Source organism: Oncorhynchus mykiss, chromosome 6 (assembly GCF_057628025.1).
Source record: "Oncorhynchus mykiss isolate SJ-2025 chromosome 6, ASM5762802v1, whole genome shotgun sequence".
NCBI classification, from domain to species: domain Eukaryota; kingdom Metazoa; phylum Chordata; class Actinopteri; order Salmoniformes; family Salmonidae; genus Oncorhynchus; species Oncorhynchus mykiss.
Window position 1 is genome coordinate 48,813,087 of NC_143027.1, and position 22,614 is coordinate 48,835,700.

At 40.6% G+C, this 22,614-nt stretch overlaps 2 protein-coding genes across 2 annotated transcripts in view; one reads left to right on the plus strand and one right to left on the minus strand.

Annotated features, from left to right (window-relative positions):
- qsox2 (quiescin Q6 sulfhydryl oxidase 2) overlaps positions 1-22,614 on the minus strand; it is a 62,287-nt gene that overhangs the window by 36,612 nt on the left and 3,061 nt on the right. The gene's annotated exons all lie outside the window — the stretch shown is intronic.
- On the plus strand, positions 13,538-17,967 carry LOC149982889 (uncharacterized). Its single transcript, XM_090238073.1, has 5 exons — positions 13,538-13,684; positions 14,058-15,238; positions 15,411-15,518; positions 15,629-15,813; positions 15,913-17,967. Exons 2-5 carry the CDS (start codon positions 15,188-15,190, stop codon positions 16,034-16,036), a joined length of 468 nt encoding a protein of 155 aa, XP_090094199.1. The 5' UTR covers positions 13,538-13,684; positions 14,058-15,187; the 3' UTR covers positions 16,037-17,967.

Genomic DNA, 22,614 nt, shown 5'->3' on the forward strand with positions numbered 1-22,614 from the left:
GCAGGCGAAACCATGAAGACAAACCATCCCAAAAAATAATAATTTCAGCTTACCACTGTTTCCAATGGCTGTCATGTTTATTATGAGGCGAAAACCTCCCAGATTGCAGTTCCTAGGGCTTCCACTAGATGTCAAGTCTTTAGAAAGAGCTTCAGGCTTGTTTTTGGAAAAATTAGCTAAAATTTGAGTTTTTTCTAAGTGGCTCCCATTTTGGCTGTAGTGTTTTTATGTGGATGAGAGCTCGTTCTTTATCTCCGGTAAAGACAATAACGATTCTCAGTCTTACATTTTATAGTTTATTTACATATTAGGGTACCTGAAGTTTCATTATAAATGTTGTTTGACTTGTTTGGAGAAGTTTATTGGTAACGTTTGGGATTCATTTTGTATGCGTTTTGAAGGAGGGAAACCGATGGATCATTGAATGAAGCGCACAAGCAAACTGAGTTTTTGGGGATATAAAGGACTTAAATCGAACAAAAGGACCATTTGTGATGTAGCTGGAACCTTGGAGTGCCAACAGAAGAAGATCTTCAAAGGTAAGGCATTTATTTTATCGCTATTTCAGACTTTCATGGCGTACCTGCCTGGTTGAACATTTTTTATGCTTTTGTATGCGGGGTGCTGTCCTCAGATAATCGCATGGTGTGCTTTCGCCATAAAGCCTTTTTGAAATCGGACACAGTGGCTGGATTAACAAGAAGTTACGCTTTATTTTGATTTATGACACTTGTATTTTCATGAATGTTAAATATTTATATAATTTGAATTTCGTGCTCTGCAATTTCACCGGAAGTTGTCGAGATGGGACACACCGTCCCACCTGCCCGTAAGAAGTTAACACTTTTTTTAGTTACTAAATAATTCCATGTGTTATTTCCTAGTTGTGATGTCTTCACTACTATTCTACAATGTAGAAAATAGTACAAATAAAGAAAAATCCTTGAATGAGTAGGTATGGCCAAACTGTTGACTGGTACTGTATTTCATGAATAGGAACATTGAACAGATTCCCAGATGGCAGAATGCATCCGTCTTACATGAATAAACATGTTTACATTACCAAGTTACATCACATTAATGACCGTTCCACAGGTGCATGTTCATCAATTGTTTATGGTTCATTGAACAAGCATGGGAAACAGTGTTAAAACCCTTTACAATGAAGATGTGAAGTTATTTCGATTTTAGCGAATTAGTTCACGAGTTCACGTACGGTCACTGTGGGGACGACGTCGTCGATGCACTTATTAATGAAGCCGATGACTGAGGTGGTATACTCCTCAATGCCATTGGATGAATCCCGGAACATATTCCAGTCTGTGCTAGCAAAACAGTCCTGTAGCGTAGCATCCGCGTCATCTGATGCTCGCCGTTTGGTGAGACCTTGTCCCGGTGGCAATGGCTAGACTGAGCATACATGTCGCGGCAGTGGGGGAGATCCCATGTGAGAAATGTGCAAGAGGGCATAGTCAGAGTCAGTGTACAGTTGAAACAGAGAAAGCACTGTGTCAACTGTGGGGGTTCCCATGCAGCTGGGGATCTGAAGTGCCCTGTGAGAGCGAGAGACATGTTGAGTTTGCCATAGTTCAAGTGGGACAGAAAGTTTCCTATGCTGAGACAGTGAAGAGAGTAGAGGATAACCAAGAGTGAGTGAGTCGACTGGGAGGCTCAGAGTGAGTAGACCTGAAGAGGGAGCCAGAAAGGATGAGTTTTAGTAAGGTTGGATTTCTTGCATTTATAACCATGGTGATCAACTGCACAGATGGAGCGGAAATCACAGAAGCTAGATGTTGTAGAAACATTTGTGTTTGAGATTTTAGTGCAGAAGATCTACAGGAAGTTGAGGGAAGAGGTTCATTCATTCCTCCCAGGCCGACGGCTTGGTGTAGGATCGTTAAGGGCCAAGTAGTGGGATGGGGTGGTGGGTTAGATGGTGGTGCAATTCAATAAGTTGTTCCCCATTCCCTAATCTGTTTTTTTGGGGTGACCAAAATGTGCAATTCGCACTTCGACCTGTGACAGGTAGCAATATGACACACGAAGAAGAAGTCCCACGGATTAGAAGTAAGATGGGTAAAGATTTTAATGCATGATTCGGAGCTCCGGTATCAAACGTAACATCACTACTAACTAGCTATTATGTTAATTTAAGAATTATCTAAGGTAAAAAAGTGTTTGCTTTGTTTGTTGAAACAGTCTCTGGGCAGTGACTGTTGTTAACGTTAGCTTGCTAGCTAGCTAACGTAAGTTAAAAAATATGCAGATCATTCTATGCATTGTTCTGTTTGTGTCTAGCTAACAATGTTAAATGTTGAACATAGCTAGGTGGCTAGCTAGTACTGCTAACATTAGCAATGATAGCTAGGTTAGGTAACATTTGAACATTTTCATGCCAAGGCAGCAGCTACTCTTCCTGGGGTCCAGCAAAATTAAGGCAGTTTATAGCATTTTAAAACATTACAATACATTCACTGATTTCACAACACGCTGTGTGCCCTCAGGCCCCTTCTCCACCACTACCACATATCTACAGTACAAAATCCATGTGTATGTTGTCATGTGTGTTTAAGTGCCTGTTTGTGTTGCTTCACAGTCCCCGCTGTTCCATAAGGTGTATTTGAATCGTTTTTTTAGCTCTAATTTTACTGCTTGCATCAGTTACTTTATGTGGAATAGAGTTCAATGTAGTCATGGATCTATGTAGTACTGTGCACCTCCTCCCATTAGTCTGTTCTGGACTTGGGGACTGAAGAGACCTCTTGTGGCATGTCTTGTGAGATATGCATGGGTGTCTGAGCTGTGCGCCAATAGTTCAAACAGACAGCTCGGTGTATTCAACATGTCAATGCCTCTCAGAAATACAAGTATTGATGAAGTTAATCTCTCCTCCACTTTGAGGTAGTAGTTCAAACAGAAAGTTTTGAGCCAGGAGAGATTGACATGCATATTATTAAATATTAGAGGGACGCAATTGCAGAGCCTCCAGAGACATGCAGAGGCAAAATTGAGCTCTGTACCGCAGGGCTCTGTATAGCTCCGCATTGACATGATTGGTTGACGGTAGGCGGGGGCGGTACATCCTGTATGAACACAATCTCACTTCTTGACAACAACTCTGCACTGCTCCGAGAAACGCAAACGCTTTATTTAACTAGGCAAATGAATGCTCTGACTTCTGCTGAGGCCATATCACCGTAAATGCTGTATGGCCAATACAGATGTCAGAATGACCAAGCATCCAGATGCACAATGCACTTCTCTCCCCAGAATGCGCTCTCTCCCGCCAATTTGTGCACATTCATTGTTTCATAACGTCATTGTGTTTGTTTGCATTTGATTGTTAGTATATATCAATTCCCCATTACATAAATTAACCCGCATTTGATTGTTAGTATATATCAATTCCCCATTACATAAATTAACCGTTAATTCCAAATCTACAATGTTTGTTACTTGTTACCACGTCTACGCAGACGACACCATTCTGTATACTTCTGGCCCTTCTTTGGACACTGTGTTAACTAACCTCCAGACGGGCTTCAATGCCATACAACTCGCCTTCCATAGCCTACAACTGCTCTTAAATGCAAGTAAAACTAAATGCATGTTCTTCAACTGATCGCTGCCCGCACCTGACCGTCCGTCCAGCATCACTACTCTGGATGGTTCTGATTTAGAATGTGTGGACAACTACAAATACCTAGGTGTCTGATTAGACTGTAAACTCTCCTTCCAGACTCACATTAAGCATCTCCAATCCAAAATGAAATCTAGAATTGTCTTCCTATTTTGCAACAAAGCATCCTTCACTCTTGCCGCCAAACATACCCTCATGAAACTGACTATCCTATTGATCCTAGACTTCGGCGATGTCATTTAAAAAAATAGCCACCAACACTCTACTCAGCAAACTGGATGTAGTCTATCACAGTGCCATCCGTTTTGTCACCAAAGCCCCATATACTCGCCACCACTGTGACCTGTATGCTCTCTTTGGCAGGCCCTCACTACATATCTGTCGCCAAACCCACTGGCTCCAGGTCATCTATAAGTCTTTCCTAGGTAAAGCCCCGCCTTATCTCAGCTCACTTGTCACCATAGCAGCACCCACCCGTAGCACACACTTCAGCAGGTATATTTCACTGGTCGCCCCCAAAGCCAATTCCTCCTTTGGCCGCCTTTACTTCCTGTTCTCTGCTGCCAATGACTGGAACGAATTGCAAAAATCACTGAAGCTGGAGACTCATATCTCTCTCACTAACGTTAAGCACCAGCTGTCAGAGCAGCTCACAGATCATTGCACCTGTACATAGCCCATCTGTAAATAGCCCATCCAACTACCTCATCCCCATACTGTTATTTATTTTTGCTCCTTTGCACCCCAGTATCTCTACTTGCACATTAATCTTCTGCACATCCATCACTCCAGTGTTGAATTGCTAAATTGTAATTATTTCGCCACTATGGCCAAATTATTGCCTTATCTCCCTTATCTTGCCTCATTTGCACACACTGTATATAGACTTTTTCTATTCTGTTATAGACAGTATGTTTGTTTATTCCATGTGTAACTCTGTTGTTGTTTGTGTCACACTGCTTTGCTTTATCTTGGCCAGGTCGCAGTTGTAAATAAGAACTTGTTCTCAACTAGCCTACCTGGTTAAATACAGTGCCTTCCGAAAGTATTCGCCCCCCTTGAACTTTGCGACCTTTTGCCACATTTCAGGCTTCAAACATAAAGATATAAAACTGTATTTTTTTGTGAAGAATCAACAAGTGGGACACAATCATGAAGTGGAACGACATTTATTGGATATTTCAAACTTTAACAAATCAAAAACTGAAAAATTGGACGTGCAAAATTATTCAGCCCCTTTACTTTCAGTGCACCAAACTCTCTCCAGAAGTTCAGTGAGGATCTCTGAATGATCCAATGTTGACCTAAATGACTAATGATGATACATACAATCCACCTGTGTGTAATCAAGTCTCCGTATAAATGCACCTGCACTGTGATAGTCTCAGAGGTCCGTTAAAAGCGCAGAGAGGATCATGAAGAACAAGGAACACACCAGGCAGGTCCGAGATACTGTTGTGAAGAAGTTTAAAGCCGGATTTGGATACAAAAATATTTCCCAAGCTTTAAAACATCCCAAGGAGCACTGTGCAAGCGATAATATTGAAATGGAAGGAGTATCAGACCACTGCAAATCTACCAAGACCTGTGTTAGGGAATGATCAGAATTAGTTGGGTAACATAGATAAGATGTTTTATTTCCATGATATGCTTAAGAGTTATTTCTCATAAGAATGTATTTTGTTGTACTATAGTGGTGGCCATTGGCAGTTATCTGTTCTATGTCAGGACTAAGTTGCATGGGCCGCATAGAGGGGAGAGGTCAAGGGGTGTGTATATGTGTATATGTGTAAACATATATTTTCTGTGTGCCAGTGACTCCCTAATTTTCTCATCGGGGAAAGGAGGGTGACAGTGTCTGGAATCATTATATGCTCACTCTTTGTTGACCTATAGGGTCACTCTCCTCTCCGTGAGTTTGTCCTCTGATTGGTCGTATTTAGAATTGGTTCTATCTAAATGACAATTTGATATATATCATAGGGTGGGGGTAATGTCTTGGTACCATTTTGTACCAAGGAGGAGATAAGAGCTTTGTTTAGGAGACTGGCTGAACAATAATTTATAGCTTACTCTGTCTGACTAGGGGATATTCTCTCTGAAGTAAGGTTTTTTCTTTGTGTAAGTTCCTAAGACCTGTGTTTTGTCATGTCGTCTTGAGAGGGGGTGGATCTTTGCTATAAAGGAACCCATTTGCCATTATGTTGGGACTCTCAACTTTTCATTTAGAGATAATGAACTATTGAAAGTCAAAATGCTATTGCAAAAGCTTAGTTATTATTAAAGGTGAAGATTAAGCATAACTCTGACTCGTGTGTGATTTGCTCTCTCATCATTTGGTAATTAAGGAAATTTCCACGACACCTGGCCGTCCCTCTAAACTTTCAGCTCATACAAGGAGAAGACTGATCAGAGATGCAGCCAAGAGGCCCATGATCACTCTGGATGAACTGCAGAGATCTTACAGCTGAGGTGGGAGACTCTGTCCATAGGACAACAATCAGTCGTATATTGCACAAATCTGGCCTTTATGGAAGAGTGGCAAGAAGAAAGCCATTTCTTAAAGATATCCATAAAAAGTGTTGTTTAAAGTTTGCCACAAGCCACCTGGGAGACACACCAAACATGTGGAAGAAGGTGCTCTGGTCAGATGAAACCAAAATTGAACTTTTTGGCAACAATGCAAAACGTTATGTTTGGCGTAAAAGCAACACAGCTCATCACCATGAACACACCATCCCCACTGTCAAACATGGTGGTGGCAGCATCATGGTTTGGGCCTGCTTTTCTTCAGCAGGGACAGGGAAGATGGTTAAAATTGAGGGGAGATGGAAGGAGCCAAATACAGGACCATTCTGGAAGAAAACCTGATGGAGTCTGCAAAAGACCTGAGACTGGGACAGAGATTTGTCTTCCAACAAGACAATGATCCAAAACATAAAGCAAAATCTACAATGGAATGGTCCAAAAATAAACATATCCAGGTGTTAGAATGGCCAAGTCAAAGTCCAGACCTGAATCCAATCGAGAATCTGTGGAAAGAACTGAAAACTGCTGTTCACAAATGCTCTCCATCCAACCTCACTGAGCTCGAGCTGTTTTGCAAGGAGGAATGGGAAAAAATGTCAGTCTCTCGATGTGCAAAACTGATAGAGACATACCCCAAGCCACTTACAGCTGTAATCGCAGCAAAAGGTGGCGCTACAAAGTATTAACTTAAGGGGGCTGAATAATTTTGCACGCCCAATTTTTCAGTTTTTGATTTGTTAAAAAAGTTTGAAATATCCAATAAATGTCGTTCCACTTCATGATTGTGTCCCACTTGTTGTTGATTCTTCACAAAAAAATACAGTTTTATATCTTTATGTTTGAAGCCTGAAATGTGGCAAAAGGTCGCAAAGTTCAAGGGGGCGAATACTTTCGCAAGGCACTGTAAATGTGAAATAAATTACTGTAACCAAAGTTTATTTTATTGCATTCAATATTATTCCAGCATTCCCGTTCTCATTGTCGGAGTGGACACACTGTTTGCAAAGTGCATAACCTATGCTACACTTGTGAGAAACAAGTTTTGGTTAATTTCATTCCATTTACGAGTTGTCAACTTCGTCATTGTCTTTTGTTTAGAGCGCAGAAGAAAATTTGAAGTGCTGGTACTCAGCTCTGGTGAGCTCCTGCCCAAGTCAAGCACTGCCTCTTCTTATCCCTTCCGCAAATAGCCTATAGTTGTGTCTGTCCCGATCTCACTGGTGCAGAACGGGACTCACTGGTGCAGATCTCATACAATGTTGCAAGTTCGCCAGCGCAAGCTTTGGGCTGGATCCAAGTTAATAGTTGATACAATGTTTCAAGTTCGTTGCAAACAGGCCATGGGTAGCCAATGTGATTTATAGGATATTTAAAATCAGGTACATTTTCTACCTGCAGGCTGCAATGTTTTTATTTGTTGGCTTTATGTAGGTTATTTTTCATGTAGTTGGCTATGGCAACATAAGTTACTTTTTTGGTTTGTGTCTTTTATTTCATTGATAGAATTTTGATTAACCACATGATTGCGATATGAAGACGTTATTGTAAACAAAATGAAACTGTTTACATTAGCATCACTAACGGCTATACAAAGTGTTAGACGCGCACCACACAGGGGCATAGTTGTTGCCTCTTCAGAAAGTTAAAGAAATCCAAATCAATAATATATTCTGTTCATGTCTTGTGATAAACTTGGGCAAATTAATACATTTTCAAAACAGTTAATTGATTCTCTACTAACATCAATAAAACATTTTATATTGTTGAATTCCGTTTTAATGCCTGGATTCCGTAAGGGCCCCGATTCTGATATTTGGACCAGAATGAGGCTCTCCACTACCTATGATGATGATTCACCATCTTCATAAAATGTTTTCATAATTTATCTGCAGCAAATTGACAAAAAGCCTAGGCCTACCAGTAGCCTATGCAAATTAGTGAGGCAAATTAAAGGCTCTCACCTCAGTGATATGCGGTCAGGGAGATAGAAGCCTGTCTCTAATAAGAACCTATTGTGTTCAGTGATTTAAGCAAATAAAAACGCCCGGCGTTTCATCTGAAATGGTAGGCTACACTGACTGACACACACTTTAGCGTCACTGTCTGCCAAGCCCCGACATCCTAGGAAAGGAAACCATTGGTACCAATGCAATACCATGGACATATAACCACGTTACATAATTTTAGAATGGCAAAAGGATGTAGAAGATCGACTTTATTCCATCAGTTCAACACCTTTTATAAACTAGTCAACACTTGCTGTTCAGTTGTCAATCAAAACACAGTAAATAGCCTATGCGCTACGTGGTTGGCTATGTGAAACACGCGAAAGAAAATAAATCTTCCAGAAAACAATAATTAGGCTAAGTGGATTTTGACTCATTGTTACCACTTATATTACATGGGACGTGCAAATTCACAAGCATCATGCGCTCTCCCTCCTCTGTGTAACGAAATTTGACAGCAACCAACCACTGCGCACACCGGAAAGCGGGACTGACAGCAGACTGAAAATCCCTGTCATCAATTGCTTTGTGAGTGACAGGCACCTATACTATCAATAGATCACTAAAATATGCACATTATTCATTCTAGTGGGAGAGGGCTCGACGGACTAGCAAATTGAAAAGTAGCCTAGTTAAGACGAAGTGGAAAAAGTAGCCAGCTGAAACTGAGTCTGTAACCGGCTGATTAGCCGACAGGCCGGCACTAATGGAAAAAAGTTAAAGGACATGCAAAATAGATTGTTTGTGGAGAAAGCAACAGATCGATTATTTAAATTGTGCCTGAAGGCAATACAAAACAACTGTTGGTTAACCCCCTGCAACTGTATGGAAAGAAAAGGCTGTGCCTGGAGCCAGTGGTGTCCAAGGGCTGTTCCTATTCTCCATCTTCCTACGATCCTTAATGAGTCTGGGATCATGTGGAGAAATGCAAGCCCATGGGTCAATAGGAAACAATGAGCCTGAATGACCCCCATTGAGAGAGTAACAGCTGGTAGGCGCCCATTCACGAGCCAGCCAGCCGACAGCATGTGCCAACAAAGAGAGGTATAATGTATTAATTAAACAGCTCTCTCTGATGTGATCCTTCCTCGTCTTCTCAAGAACTCAGTCTGCCTCCCTAAAAAACATGCAATTCGGCAGAATGCTTCTTAGTGAGAATTTAGGCCAACATGATCAATCTTGTCTATTGTATACATCTTAGTGCTGAGCGAATAACGGGGAAAAAAATGAAAAATATTCACATCCAACTTATCAGGTGCAGGATAGATTAACATTTTAAATAAAAAAGTAAATATCTGCAACTCTGGTATGGTGATTTAATCAGACGCACAAAGACGACAACATTTCGTCCTGGCGAAGATACAACTCAGACCGAAACCTGACGAGGATCCAACTTGGATCGAAACATTGTCTTTTTTGTGCGTCTGATTAAAATAAGTACTGTGCTACACCGGTTCATACTTCCTGATGTGATGAGCATAATACTATAGTTAAACTGCTGCTTGTTGGAGAGAATAAAAATAAACTACTGGAAAATGAAAGAATTGGCTAGGTGGTCAGAGGACAAACGAGAAAAAAAAATAAAAAAAGGTAGGCCCACCTTGCCCCTGTATCTACTACTAGGATAAAGCATTTCCAAGAAAATGTAAGCATTGAAACCAATGACTGTATATATGAATGGAAAAAGCCATCGATCAGGTGATACCATTCATTCCTATGTAAAGACTAAGGATTTGCACTAGTTACCACAACGTCAAAATTGTCTATATCGTAAAAATGTATGAAAAGAAAAATGTGCTTTTTGGTCTTAATTTATGTTTAGGCGGGTTAAGCATAATGTTAACCGTGTGGTTAAGGTTAGGGTTAAGTTTAAAATCTGATTTTAAAAGGCAAAATGGTACAAACAGGCAGGGTTTATGCCATTTGAGGCTGTGGTAAATAATGTTTGTGACGAACCTTGTATGACCGAGTAGCCAGCTCTAGGAAGAGTCTTGGTGGTTCCAAACTTCTTCCATTTAAGAATGATGGAGGCAACTGTGTTCTTGGGGAACTTCAAATGCTGCAGACATTTTTTGGTACCCTTCCCCATATCTGTGCCTCAAAATAATCCTGTCTCTGAGCTCCACGGACAATTCCTTCGACCTCATGGCTTGGCTTTTGCTCTGACATGCACTGTCAACTGTGGAACCTTATATAGACAGGTGTGCGCCTTTCCAAATCATGTCCAATCAATTGAATGTACCACAGGTGGACTCCAATCAAGTTGTAAAAACATCAAGGATGATCAATGGAAACAGGATGCACCGGAGCTCAATTTTGAGTCTCATAGCAAAAGGGTCTGAATACTTATGTAAATAAGGTACAGTGGCAAGAAAAAGTATGTGAACCTTTTTGAATTACCTGGATTTCTGCATAAAATGGTCATCAAATTTGATCTGATCTTCATCTAAGTCACAACAATAGGCAAACAGTCTGCTTAAACTAATAACACACAAATTATTGTATATGTCTATATTGAATACATAATTTAAACATTCACAGTGTAGGTTGGGAAAAGTATGTGAACCCCTAGGCTAATGACTTATTGGAGTCAGGAGTCAGCTAACCTGGAGTACAATCATTGAGACAAGATTGGAGATATTCGTTAGAGATGCTTTGCCCTATAAATAACACTCACAAGTTTGAGTTTGCTATTCACAAGAAGCATTGCCTGATGTGAACCATGCCCCGAACAAAAGAGATCTCAGAAGACCTAAGATTAAGAATTGTTGACTTGCATAATGCTGGAAAGGGTTACAAAAGTATATCTAAAAGCCTTGATGTTCATCAGTCCACGGCAGGACAAATTGTCTATAAATGGAGAAAGTTCAGCACTGTTGCTACTCTCCATAGGAGTGGCCGTCCTGCAAAGATGACTGCAAGAGCACAGCACAGAATGCTCAATGAAGTTAAGAAAAATTCTCGTGTCATCTCAAGATTTACAGAAACCCCTGGAACATACTAACATCTCTGATGAGTCTACGATACGTAAAACACTAAACAAGAATGGTGTTCATGGGAGGACATCACAGAAGATGCCACTACTGTCCAAAAGAACATTGCTACACATCTGAAGTTTGCAAAAGTGCACCTGGATGTTATACAGCGTTACTAGCAAAATATTCTGTGGACGAGATGAAACTACAGTTGAGTTGTTTGGAAGGAACACACTACGTGTGGGGAAAAAAAGGCACAGCACACCAACATCAAAACGTCTTCCCAACTGTAAAGTATGGTGGAGGGAGCATCATGGTTTGGGCTTGCTTTGCTGCCTCAGGGCCTGGCCAGCTTGCTATCATTGATGGAAAAATGAATTCAAGTTTATCAAGACATTTTGCAAGATAAGGTTGGGCTATCTGTTCCCCAATTGAAGGTCAACAGAAGTTGGGTGATGCAACAGGACAACGACCCAAAACACAGAAGTAAATCAACAACAGAATGGCTTCAACTGACGACTTCTACGACTTCTACAGTGCACCAGTAAGTGTCCTGACCTCAACCCGATGGTTCACACCAGACATCCCAAGAATAATCGCTGAACTGAAACAGTTTTGTAAAGGGGAATGGTCCAAAATTCCGCCTGACCGTTGTGCAGATCTGATCCGCAACTACAGAAAACATTTGGTTGAGGTTATTGCTGCCAAAGAAGGGTCAACCAGTTATTAAATCCAAGGGTTCACATTCTTGTTCCACCCTGCACTGTGAATGTTTACACGGTGTGTTCAATAAAGACATGAAAACGCATAATTGTTTGTATGTTATTAGTTTAAGCAGACTGTTTATTGTTCTGACCTAGATGAAGATCAGATCAAATTGTATGACCAATTTATGCAGAAATCCAGGCATTTCCAAATGGTTCACATACAGTGGCAAGAAAGTATTTGTTTATTTTTTATAAATTTGCAAAAATGTCTTAAAAAGTTTTTTATTGTGTGTAGATTTTTATTGAAATCAAATTTAAAATAAGGCTGTATCGTAACAAAATGTGGAAAAAGTCAAGGTTGTCCGAATACACTGTATGTATTGCGCTCCTTCATCAAGTTGTAAAAGAAAGCAGATCAGAAACTGTCTACTCTTTAGTTGACTGATGTAGCTGGCAAGGTAACTGCTGTTTAACTTAACAGGAAAAAAACAAGTGTTTATTCGCAGTGCTGAGCTCGTATTGTAACTGAAATGTACAGTAATGTTAGCTAATGTCTAATCACCTCTCGACTGAGATGAATGAATAACCTACAATAGCAGCTACCACAGGTATCTGTGTGACCACCATTTGCCTCATGCAGTACGACATATCCTTCACATAGAGTTGATCAGGCTATTGATTGTGGCCTGTGGAATGTTGTCCCATTCCTCTTCAATGGCTGTGCGAAGATGCAGGATATTGGCGGGAACTGGAACACACTGTTCCAGAGCATCCCAAACATGCTCAATGTGTGACATGTCTGGTGAATATGCAAAACTGGGACATTTTGAGCTTCCAGGAATTGTGTACAGTTCCTTGTGACATGGGGCCGTGGATTATCATGCTGAAACATGAGGTGATGGCAACAGATGAATGGTACGATAACGGACCTCAAGATCTTGTCACAGTATCTCCGTGCATTCAAATTGCAATTGATAAAATGCAATTGCTTTCATTGTCCGAAACTCATGCCTGCCCATATCATAACCCCACCTGTCTGCAGTTCTGAGGCCGGTTGGACTTACTGCCAAACAACTTACATGTTTTACCAAAACAAGTTCCGTACCACATCTCCATGCGCATCCCAAATTTTGTAACAATGCTGAGGGCTCTGTATAGCTTCTCCGCATTGACATAATTGGTTGACGGTAGGTGGGGGTGGTACATGTTGTATAAACAAATTTACTTCCTTGACAACAGCTCTGCTCTGCACTGCTCAGCGAAGCGCAAGTAGTATGAATGCCCTGCCTTCTGCTGAGGCCGTACACCGTAAATGCTGCATGGCCAATGTAGACGTCACCAGTTGTACATTTACCATTAATTCTTAATCTACAATGATTGTTTCAGTCATTTCTGTTAATGCATAAAATATTATTATTCCAGTCTTACCATTCTCATTGTCAAAGTGGACAAATTGCAGAGCGCACCAACTATGCTACACTTGTGAGAAACCAATTTTGGTTTATTTCTTATGAGTTTCGCCAATTTAGTCATTGTCTTTTGTTTAGAGTGCTCATGTGAATGTTGAGTAGGACCTGTCATTCCAAAGTGTCCCCATCTACGTCACAATGGGATTCTATGAGTTCAAGCTTCTGTTGCTAGGGCTGTTGTTACAACTTGCAACATTCTGACTGGATTAATGAACCAAAGCGTCCGTTGCTATGCTGGTTGTTTGGCTCCATTTGACCTCGTAGCAGTCGTGAAGGAAGGAGGACGCAGGCAGTTCTAGTTCACCAGAAACGCACGCTCAGTCCGCACAAAATTATTACCTCAGAATTGCTCTTCAAGGTCAGTGTTTTTGACTGTGACAACCTGCCTACTACCTACTGCTTCAGAGGACCTAAAACACTGGAAAGAGAAAACTTTATTTACCATGTATTTGTCGTTATATTGTTAAATAGGAATAAATAATTTAAGCTGTTTTAAGATTGACGTTGCTAGCTAATGTACTTATAATTTTATACCTCAGCCTGCCAAGTCAGCTAACCAGCTACAGTAGCTGGCTAGCTAGCCAGACAGTTTTATTTAGCTAACGTTAGCTAGCTAGCTATCTAGCTAGCTAGCAAGTAAGCTATTGTAACTGTTATTGCAGCTTTCTGTTTGTATGTAGCTTGCACTTCAAAGGCATCCCTCGAGATTTTCTTTTGTCTTTCCAAACCAGGCAAAGTATTATGAAGACTGATCGCAACATTGAGAAATTCACAATTCAAGGTAATGTTAAGCAGTTAACTTCAATTAGATAACTGGACTGTTTTAGCTATGTACAACCCTTTTCAACAAACATTTTCCATCTAACGTTAGCTAGTTGCAAGCTATACATGTAGTTCAGTGGAGGCTGCTGAAGGGAGGATGGCTCATAATGTCAGAAATGGAGTAAATAGAATGGTATCAAATACGTGGTTCCCATGTGGTTGATACATTCAATTGACTCCATTCCAGCCATTATTATGAGCCGTCCTCCCCTCAGTAGCCTCCACTGATAGTTATATCTCTGTCATATTGGAGGTGTCTAGCTATAAGTTAAACCTGATCAATCAAATGGATAGGTGTAAGCATTTATGGTAATTCCAAATACCCTTAACCAGGGGGAAGGATGGTCAGCCACACAGGAGGGTGACTTTTACTAAAGAGGAGGCCGTGCTGACAGATGCATGCTGGCCATTTCGGAGTAAGACACATGATTGCCAAAATCAACCTACACTTATTCTGACAGGGAATTGTCAAGGAGGTGGACAGCTGGGCAAGTGAAATAATAATAGAATGTACTTAATAAAAGAAAAGGTTAAGTACATTCTATTATATCTGAAATTAGTATTATTGCAATGAATGTCTTATCAGAGAGCACATAATGTTTCAATTTGTCACTGTTTGCTTAAAAGGTCAGTACCCTGTCTAGCATGCAGAAGTTTGAAAGGTTGAAGACTGTGGTTGAAGCCCATCAGTTGTTTCACCATGGCACATGATCGATAAGTGTCCCAATTAAAATGTTATAATGGTTTATTTGACCACAGCAGAGTGCAATATCAAAGAATGTGTGTGTCCTTACAAATATGAAAATCTACATACTGTATGACACAATAGATGTAAGAAAAAAGTAAATCTCTAACAAGGTACAGATGTTACAGGTTATATTCTGTCACCAAAGGTTAGTTTTATTTATTTTTTACCATTTGTTTTTGTTTTTCCATTGTACATAAATCAGACATTTTAATATTTTACATTGTCAATAGATAACACTTTCCTACCCCCTCCTCCAGGTTTGGTGAAAGGACCAACCCAGACCCTCTTGCCATGGGCAAGTTCCTTGATTGGTACCAGGAAGGGTGGGAGAACAACCTGAAGGTAATTCTCTTTGCACACAACAGCATCTAGGCCGAGTACGGGCGGGAACCGCAGCTGTTGAATGAGGCAAACAACACAATTGTATATACAATTATTGCATATACTGTAGTCTTATAAATTTGTGATCGACAGTGTTGTTTGACTATAGCTATTTTGTATAACGTACTTTTAGATCACTGAAACTCCACCTGATGTGGTGGAAGTTGTCGAACCAGATCAGAACACCTTCGAGGACTACCTTCAGGCACAGACTGAGAAGGATGTGGAGATTTTTGACCAGGTAAAAATTATAGTCAGCTGTTAATTTATTTTCTTGCCCTCCAAGAGATATGTAAGAAATGTATTTGTAATATGAAATATAATTGCATGTAATTCCTGTCATCAATCAAGGTGAGACTGAACATGGACAAGGCGCAGGAGAAACAGAAGGAGAGCTACCGGAGCAGAATCAAGAAGGGGACCAAGTGCTGCGACATCCAGGAGAATTACTTGGTTTGGAAGAAGGACAAAGGGAAGGCGAGACCTGGGACACCATGCTACTCTTTCGCTACTAGCTGGGGTCACCACCTGTTAAAGTGAATATAAAAAAAATCTCAATAACTACTTGCATTTGCACACAAAATAACCTGACACTAGTTTAAGTTTCCCTAACACTGATATTTTTCTCTTCCTAGGGTTACCTCGGTGGAAGCCAACAATCTTCTACAGTTGGAGAAGTTGGACGGTCGACCACTGGAAGCACTGACGCCCTACACTTCAGTGAAGCCCAAAAGACAAACTATGTTAAGCTTTGGTTGACATTTGAGATAGCAAGAAATGGTAGTTCTGCTAAACTTATAAAAACGTACCTCTTCAAATGACTTTAGGACCATCGACTGTCCGAGCCCCCCAGGAGGTATCCCATCCACCAGAACCAGTGAGTCCAAATCAGTCTGATTCTCTGTGCTCTGAGTCGGAGGGGGACCAGCTTGAGTTAGGCTATACCTTCCAAGTGTTGAAAAGTACATATCTCCCATTTATAACACTGCACTAATCCATCAATTTTTTTCACAGTAAAGTGTAACCTGTGTGTTTGCTTGTTTAAGTCTCTGTCTCCTACCCTGTTCCCTTTAACTCTGCTCCTGTTCTCTAGGACCTAGGGGTTCTGCCCAACACCCAGACACGTATTCACCTGATGTCCTCCATTAACAACCACCCTCCAACTTTTCATTACGTCATCTACAGCTACTGTCATGATCTGCTAGGAAAGTTATCTTGCTCTATCATACTGAGCACATAATATGTGAGATACAAAGATTAACTAAAAACACTAGCACTGCACATACTCAGAACAAAGAGAGCATCATTGCCTGGACTTTGCAGTCTCCCTCTTCAAGTCCCCCTTCTGAGACTGGCTGCCTGTTGAGAACAAGTGACACCCACACAGCAACCACCTCCTCTATATTCCACACAGCAGAATATTTCAGTCCATGATTGCCATGTGAGTGCACAACAATTCTGTGAGAAATGAATGGCCCAAAACTCTCAACGTTTGTGTTAAAATCTTAAATATAACAGGGTTGGTTTTCGCAGCTGTTTCACAAGGTGTTAATTATTGTAAGCTGTATGGTATCCTTTGATGCCATTTATTTGATCCACATTATTCATTGTTGGAGCCTAGTTACCTACAACAGATACATACATTTTAAACCACAAGGGTGTACTATGCGAAATAGAAAAGGGAGAAAAAAAAAATCAGAGGACTACTGAAATTAAATTATTTTAAATGTAGATAAGGGAAGGGCACTTTTCACTTTTTATTTATTATATTTTATTCAAACATTAAGGTCAGTCAATACGGAACATTTCAAGAACGTTGAAAGTTATCTGCGGTCGCAAAAACCATCAAGCGCTATGATGAAACTGGCTCTCATGAGGACCGCCACAGGAAAGGAAGACCGAGAGTTACCTCTGCTGCAGAGGATACGTTCATTAGAGAGTGAGCAGCCTCAAAAATTGATCACAAATAAATGCCACAGAGTTCAAGTAACAGACACATCTCAACATCAACTGTTCAGAGGAGAGGCTTCCATGGTCGAATTGCTGCAAAGAAAGCACTACTAAAGGACACCAATAATAAGAAGAGACTTGCTTGGGCCAAGAAACACGAGCAATGGACCTTAGACCGTTGGAAATCTGTCCTTTGGTCTGATGAGTCCAAATTTGAGTTTTTTTGTTGCAACCGGCGTGTCTTTGTGAGACGCAGAGTAGGTGAACGGATGATCTCAGCATGTGTGGTTCCTGCCGTGAAACATGGAGGAGGTGGTGTAATGGTGTTGGGATGATTTGCTGGTGACACTGTCTGTGATTTATTTAGAATTCAAGGCACACTTAACCAGCATGGCTACCACAGCTTTCTGCGGCAATAAGCCATGCCATCTGGTTTGCGCTTAGTGGGACTATCATTTGTTTTTCAACAGGACAATGACCCAAAACACACCTCCAGGCTGTGTAAGGGCTTTTTGACCAAGGTGAGTTGATGGACAATGCTGCATCAGATGACCTGGCCTCCACAATCACCCAGCAAGTGCTCTGCATATGTGGGAACTCCTTCAAGACTGTTTAGATTTTTTAAAACACTTTTTGGGGTACTGCATGATTCCATATGTGTCATTTCTTAGTGTTGATGTCTTCACTAATATTCTACAATGTAAGAAAATAGTAAAAATAAATAAAACGCCTTGAATGAGTAGGTATGTCCAAACGTTTGACTGGTACTGTACATGGATGACTATCTGAAAATGGCCTGAGGGGATGTAATTGTAAATTATGTAAATCATGCTGCTGTTGTCTTCAAGGACAGATGGTGTGACTTATCTTTAGCCACCCAGCACATAGCAACAAAGACGAGAACAGACAGCTTTACACTTAATGCTGGAACTGTGTGTGCGTCCAATTTTTCAAAAATATTTTGAAAAACCAAATTTACGGGTGTAAAAAAAACATTGCAATGTTCAAAACATTGCTCTGCATTACTGATAGAGCTCGGTGTGTGCCTACAAGATACTGTTTATGGTGTTTATTTTAAAACATTGGCACTATTTTTAACAATGTTTGACCATTTTGAAGAGTGTGCAACTGAAGGGATTTGAAGTGTCAACAACTTTATTTACCGGGTGGGGTCTACAATGCAGTCTCCCCAAACAAATTCCAGAATAGAACTGATTGGTCACAGGGAATGCCATAAGATGACTGACTTACAATGGTCATACAAGGTGATTGAAAATGACTGTCATAAAAAAAAAGTGTACCAACAAGAAATAACATTTACTAAAACTAATTTACACAACAGTCAGTCACTGATTTCATCTTAACTTCTTATGGCTCAGGGGCAGTATTGAGTAGCTTGGATGAAAAGGTGCCCATATCAAATGGCCTGCTCCTCAGTCATAGTTGCTAATATTTGCATATTACTATTAATTATTGGATAGAAAACACTCTGAAGTTTCTAAAACTGTTTGAATTATGTCTGAGTATAACAGAACTCATATAGCAGGCAAAAACCTGAGAAATTCCACTTCCTGTTTTTTTTCTCCTGGAGGTGGCATATTTTCAACCAAGGTCTCATTGAAATTACAGCGAGATGTGGATGAGTTTTCACTTCCTACACCTCCCACTAGATGTCAGCAGTCAATAGAACTTTGTCTGATGACTAATGTGAAGGGGGGGTCGATTGACACAGGAGATAGTCACCACAGCCATGAGTGGACCATGCTTTCACCAGGGGAAGGACTTGCGTTCCACCGCTCATCTGAAGTAATTCTAATTCTCCGGTTGGAACGTTATTTAAGATATATGTAAACAACATTCTAAAGGTTGATTCAGTACATCGTTTGACATGTTTCTACTGACTGTTACGGAACTTTTGGACATTGTCACGTTATAGTGGACGCGCTTTGTGACTTTGGAATTGTTTACCAAACTCGCTAACCAAAGTAGCTAATTGGACATTTTCGAACAAATCAAGTATTTATTGTGGACCTGGGATTCCTAGGACTGCATTCTGATGAAGTTCATCAAACATTTATCATGTATTTTCTGGTTTCTGTTGACTCCAACATGGAGGATAACTTGGCTTCTGTTCTGAGCACCGTCTCAGATTACTGCATGGGTTGCTTTTTCCGTAAACCTTTTTTGAAATCTGACACAGCGGTTGCATTAAGGAGAGGTATGTCTATAATTCCATGTGTATAACTTGTATTATCATCTATATTTATGATGAGTATTTCTGTTGAAACGATGTGGCTATGCAAAATCACTCAATGTTTTTGGAACTAGTGAATCTAACGCGCCAATGTAAACTCAAGATTTTTTTATATAAATATGAACTTTATCAAACAAAACATGTATTGTGTAACATGAAGTCCTATGAGTGTCATCTGATGAAGATAATTCAAGGTTAGTTATTAATTTTATCTTTATTTATGCTTTTTGTGAATGCTATATTTTGCTGGAAAATGGCTGTGCTTATTGTGGTTTGGTGGAGACCTAACAATCGTTTGTAGTGCTTTCGCTGAAAAGCCTATTTGAAATTGGACACTTGGGTGGGATTAACAACGAGAATAGCTTTAAAATTATATAAGACACATGTATGTTTTAGGAATTGTAATTATGAGATTTCTGTGGTTTTAATTTGGCGCCCTCTATTTTCACTGTTAGTTGTCATTTGATCCCGATATCGGGATTGTAGCCATAACAAGTTAAGGATTCGGGCAGAGCTGAACAGGAAGAGTGTAGGATAGTAGAAGGTGGGTTTGAAGGGCTAATATTGGATCATACTAGTCCTCAGATGAGCTATGGCCTGCATACTTTCAGTGTCCTCATTGCTGTTCTCTTCAATGGGGGAATGATTAGCTTTGCCCCAACATCAGCAAACATCCCCTCGATGGTGAATCCCTTGTCAGCCATGATACCATCTCCAGGCTCCAGTAACTCCACAATTCCCAACAGCCTTTTGATGTCTCGGTCAGAGAGTAGTTACGGTTCGCTGTAGAGCTCAGAGACAAAGGTAACTGCTGCACATGGGGCAATCTCGATTAGCCCTTTGAAGGTGTTAGTGTTCTTATAAAAGGAGAATATCTCAGACTGAAGAGTAAGGATGTTGAATTCTCACATCTTATTTCTGTGCATTCAATGATAACTCTGACGTCTGGACTGTGCTGTTGGAACTTGTCAGGCATCATCACAATCGCATGCTCTCTGGTCATCCAGATGGGCAATGAACCCAGGACTAGGAAAAGATAGTTGGCCCATGTGATGACTACACGGCTGACAGTAGGGACACTTGGGTGGGTTAACTGCCTCCTTCAGGAGCAGAACGACAGATTTTCACCTTGTCAGCTCGGGGGATACAATCTTGCAACCTAAAGGTTAACTAGTCCAACGCAATAACGACCTGCCTCTTGTTGCACTCCACAAGGAGACTGCCTGTTACGCGAATGCAGTAAGCCAAGGTAAGTTACTAGATATTATCTAGCGTGTCCTGCGTTGCGTATAATCTGACTGAGCATACAGGCATCTGACTGAGCAGTGGTAGGCAGAAGCAGGCACGTAAACATTCATTCAACCAGCACTTTCGTGCGTTTTGCCAGCAGCTCTTCGTTGTGCGTCAAGCATTGCGCTGTTTATGACTTCAAGCCTATCAACTCCCGAGATTAGGCTGGTGTAACCGAAGTGAAATGGCTGGCTAGTTAGCGCACGCTAATAGCGTTTCAAATGTCACTCGCTCTGAGCCTGTGGTTGTTTCCTTTGCTCTGCATGGGTAACGCTGCTTCGAGGGTGGCTGTTGTCGTAGTGTTTCTGGTCCGAGCCCAGGGAGGAGCGAGGAGAGGGACGGAAGCTATACTGTTAAACTTGCAATACTAAAGTGCCAATAAAAGCATCCAATAGGTTAATGAAATACAAATGGTATAGATGGAAATAGTCCTATAATAACTACAACCTAAAACTTCTTACCTGGGAATATTGAAGACTCGTGTTAAAAGGAACCACCAGCTTCTGAGCAAGGAACTCAAACATTAGCTTTCTTACATGGCATATATTGCACTTTTACTTTTCTCCAACACTTTGTTTTTGCATTATTTAAACCAAATTGAACATGTTTCATTATTTATTTGAGGCTAAATTGATTTTGATGTTTATTGATATTAAGTTAAAATAAGTGTTTATTCAGTATTGTTGTAATTGTCATTATTACACATTTTAAAAAATATATATTTAAACAATGTAATTGTCCGATTAATCACTATAAGGCTTTAGGTCCTATAGGTCCTCCACTATAGGTCCTCCAATAATCGGTATCGGCGTTGAAAAATCATAATCGGTCGACCTCTACTAGAGATGTCAGACAAGACCTTCACCTTCAATCCTAAAGCTAAATGGCAGCAATACAGGAAGAACTTTCCTGTCCAATTAGCAATCCAATTCTCTGTCCATTGGACCAGCTTAGATGCAGTGAAAATCTCCAACTGGAAATGGGTATAGAATCGAAAATCTTCCTCAGAAGCACAGAATCTGTTGACTTGTAACTGAGGGGAGTGGCTTATTCTCCGTTTCTGGACTTGATGTTCGAGCTCTCTGATCCTTTCTGCTGCAGCATCCAGTGCACCTGTTGTTAAAAGTGACTTGACTAGATTACCCTGATTTAGATCATATTTTATTTATGGTTGGACATTGTTCATAATGTCTACATCAGGGACAGTGGTAAAATCAATAGGTGACCCCATTAAAGCCTAAGCACTGTGGATAAGTAGGATGGTAAACACTAATGAAAATGACACTATTCTTGTAAAATAGGTAGATAAACTCTATCCCCAAAAAATGAAAATGTAGGTTAGCTGACTTTACTTGAGTTACACAATGCCCAAACCGGACGTGTGTGTGCTCTACTTGATTTTGTCCCCCCACACCAAACGCAAACATGACAAGCAGGTTGAAATATCAAAACAGACTCTGAACCAATTATATTAATTTGGGGACAGGTCGAAAAGCATTAATTGGTGCTATTTAGCTAGCTAGCTTGCGGTTGCTAGCTAATTTGTCCAGATATAAACAATGAGTTGATATTTCACCTGAAATGCACAAGGTCCTCTACTCCGACAATTAATCCACACATAAAACGGTCAACCGAATCGTTTCAAGACATCTCTCCTCCTTCCAGGCTTCTTTTACATGGCGATTGGCAACTAACTAAGAATGTGCATTACCAATGAGGAAATGGGAGAAGCAGGACTTGCAGAGCGCAGGACTTGCAGAGCGTTCTGCATCACAAATATAATCCATTTCTATTTTAGCACCTGGCAATGCAGACGCTCGTTGGCGCGCACGAGCAGTGTGGG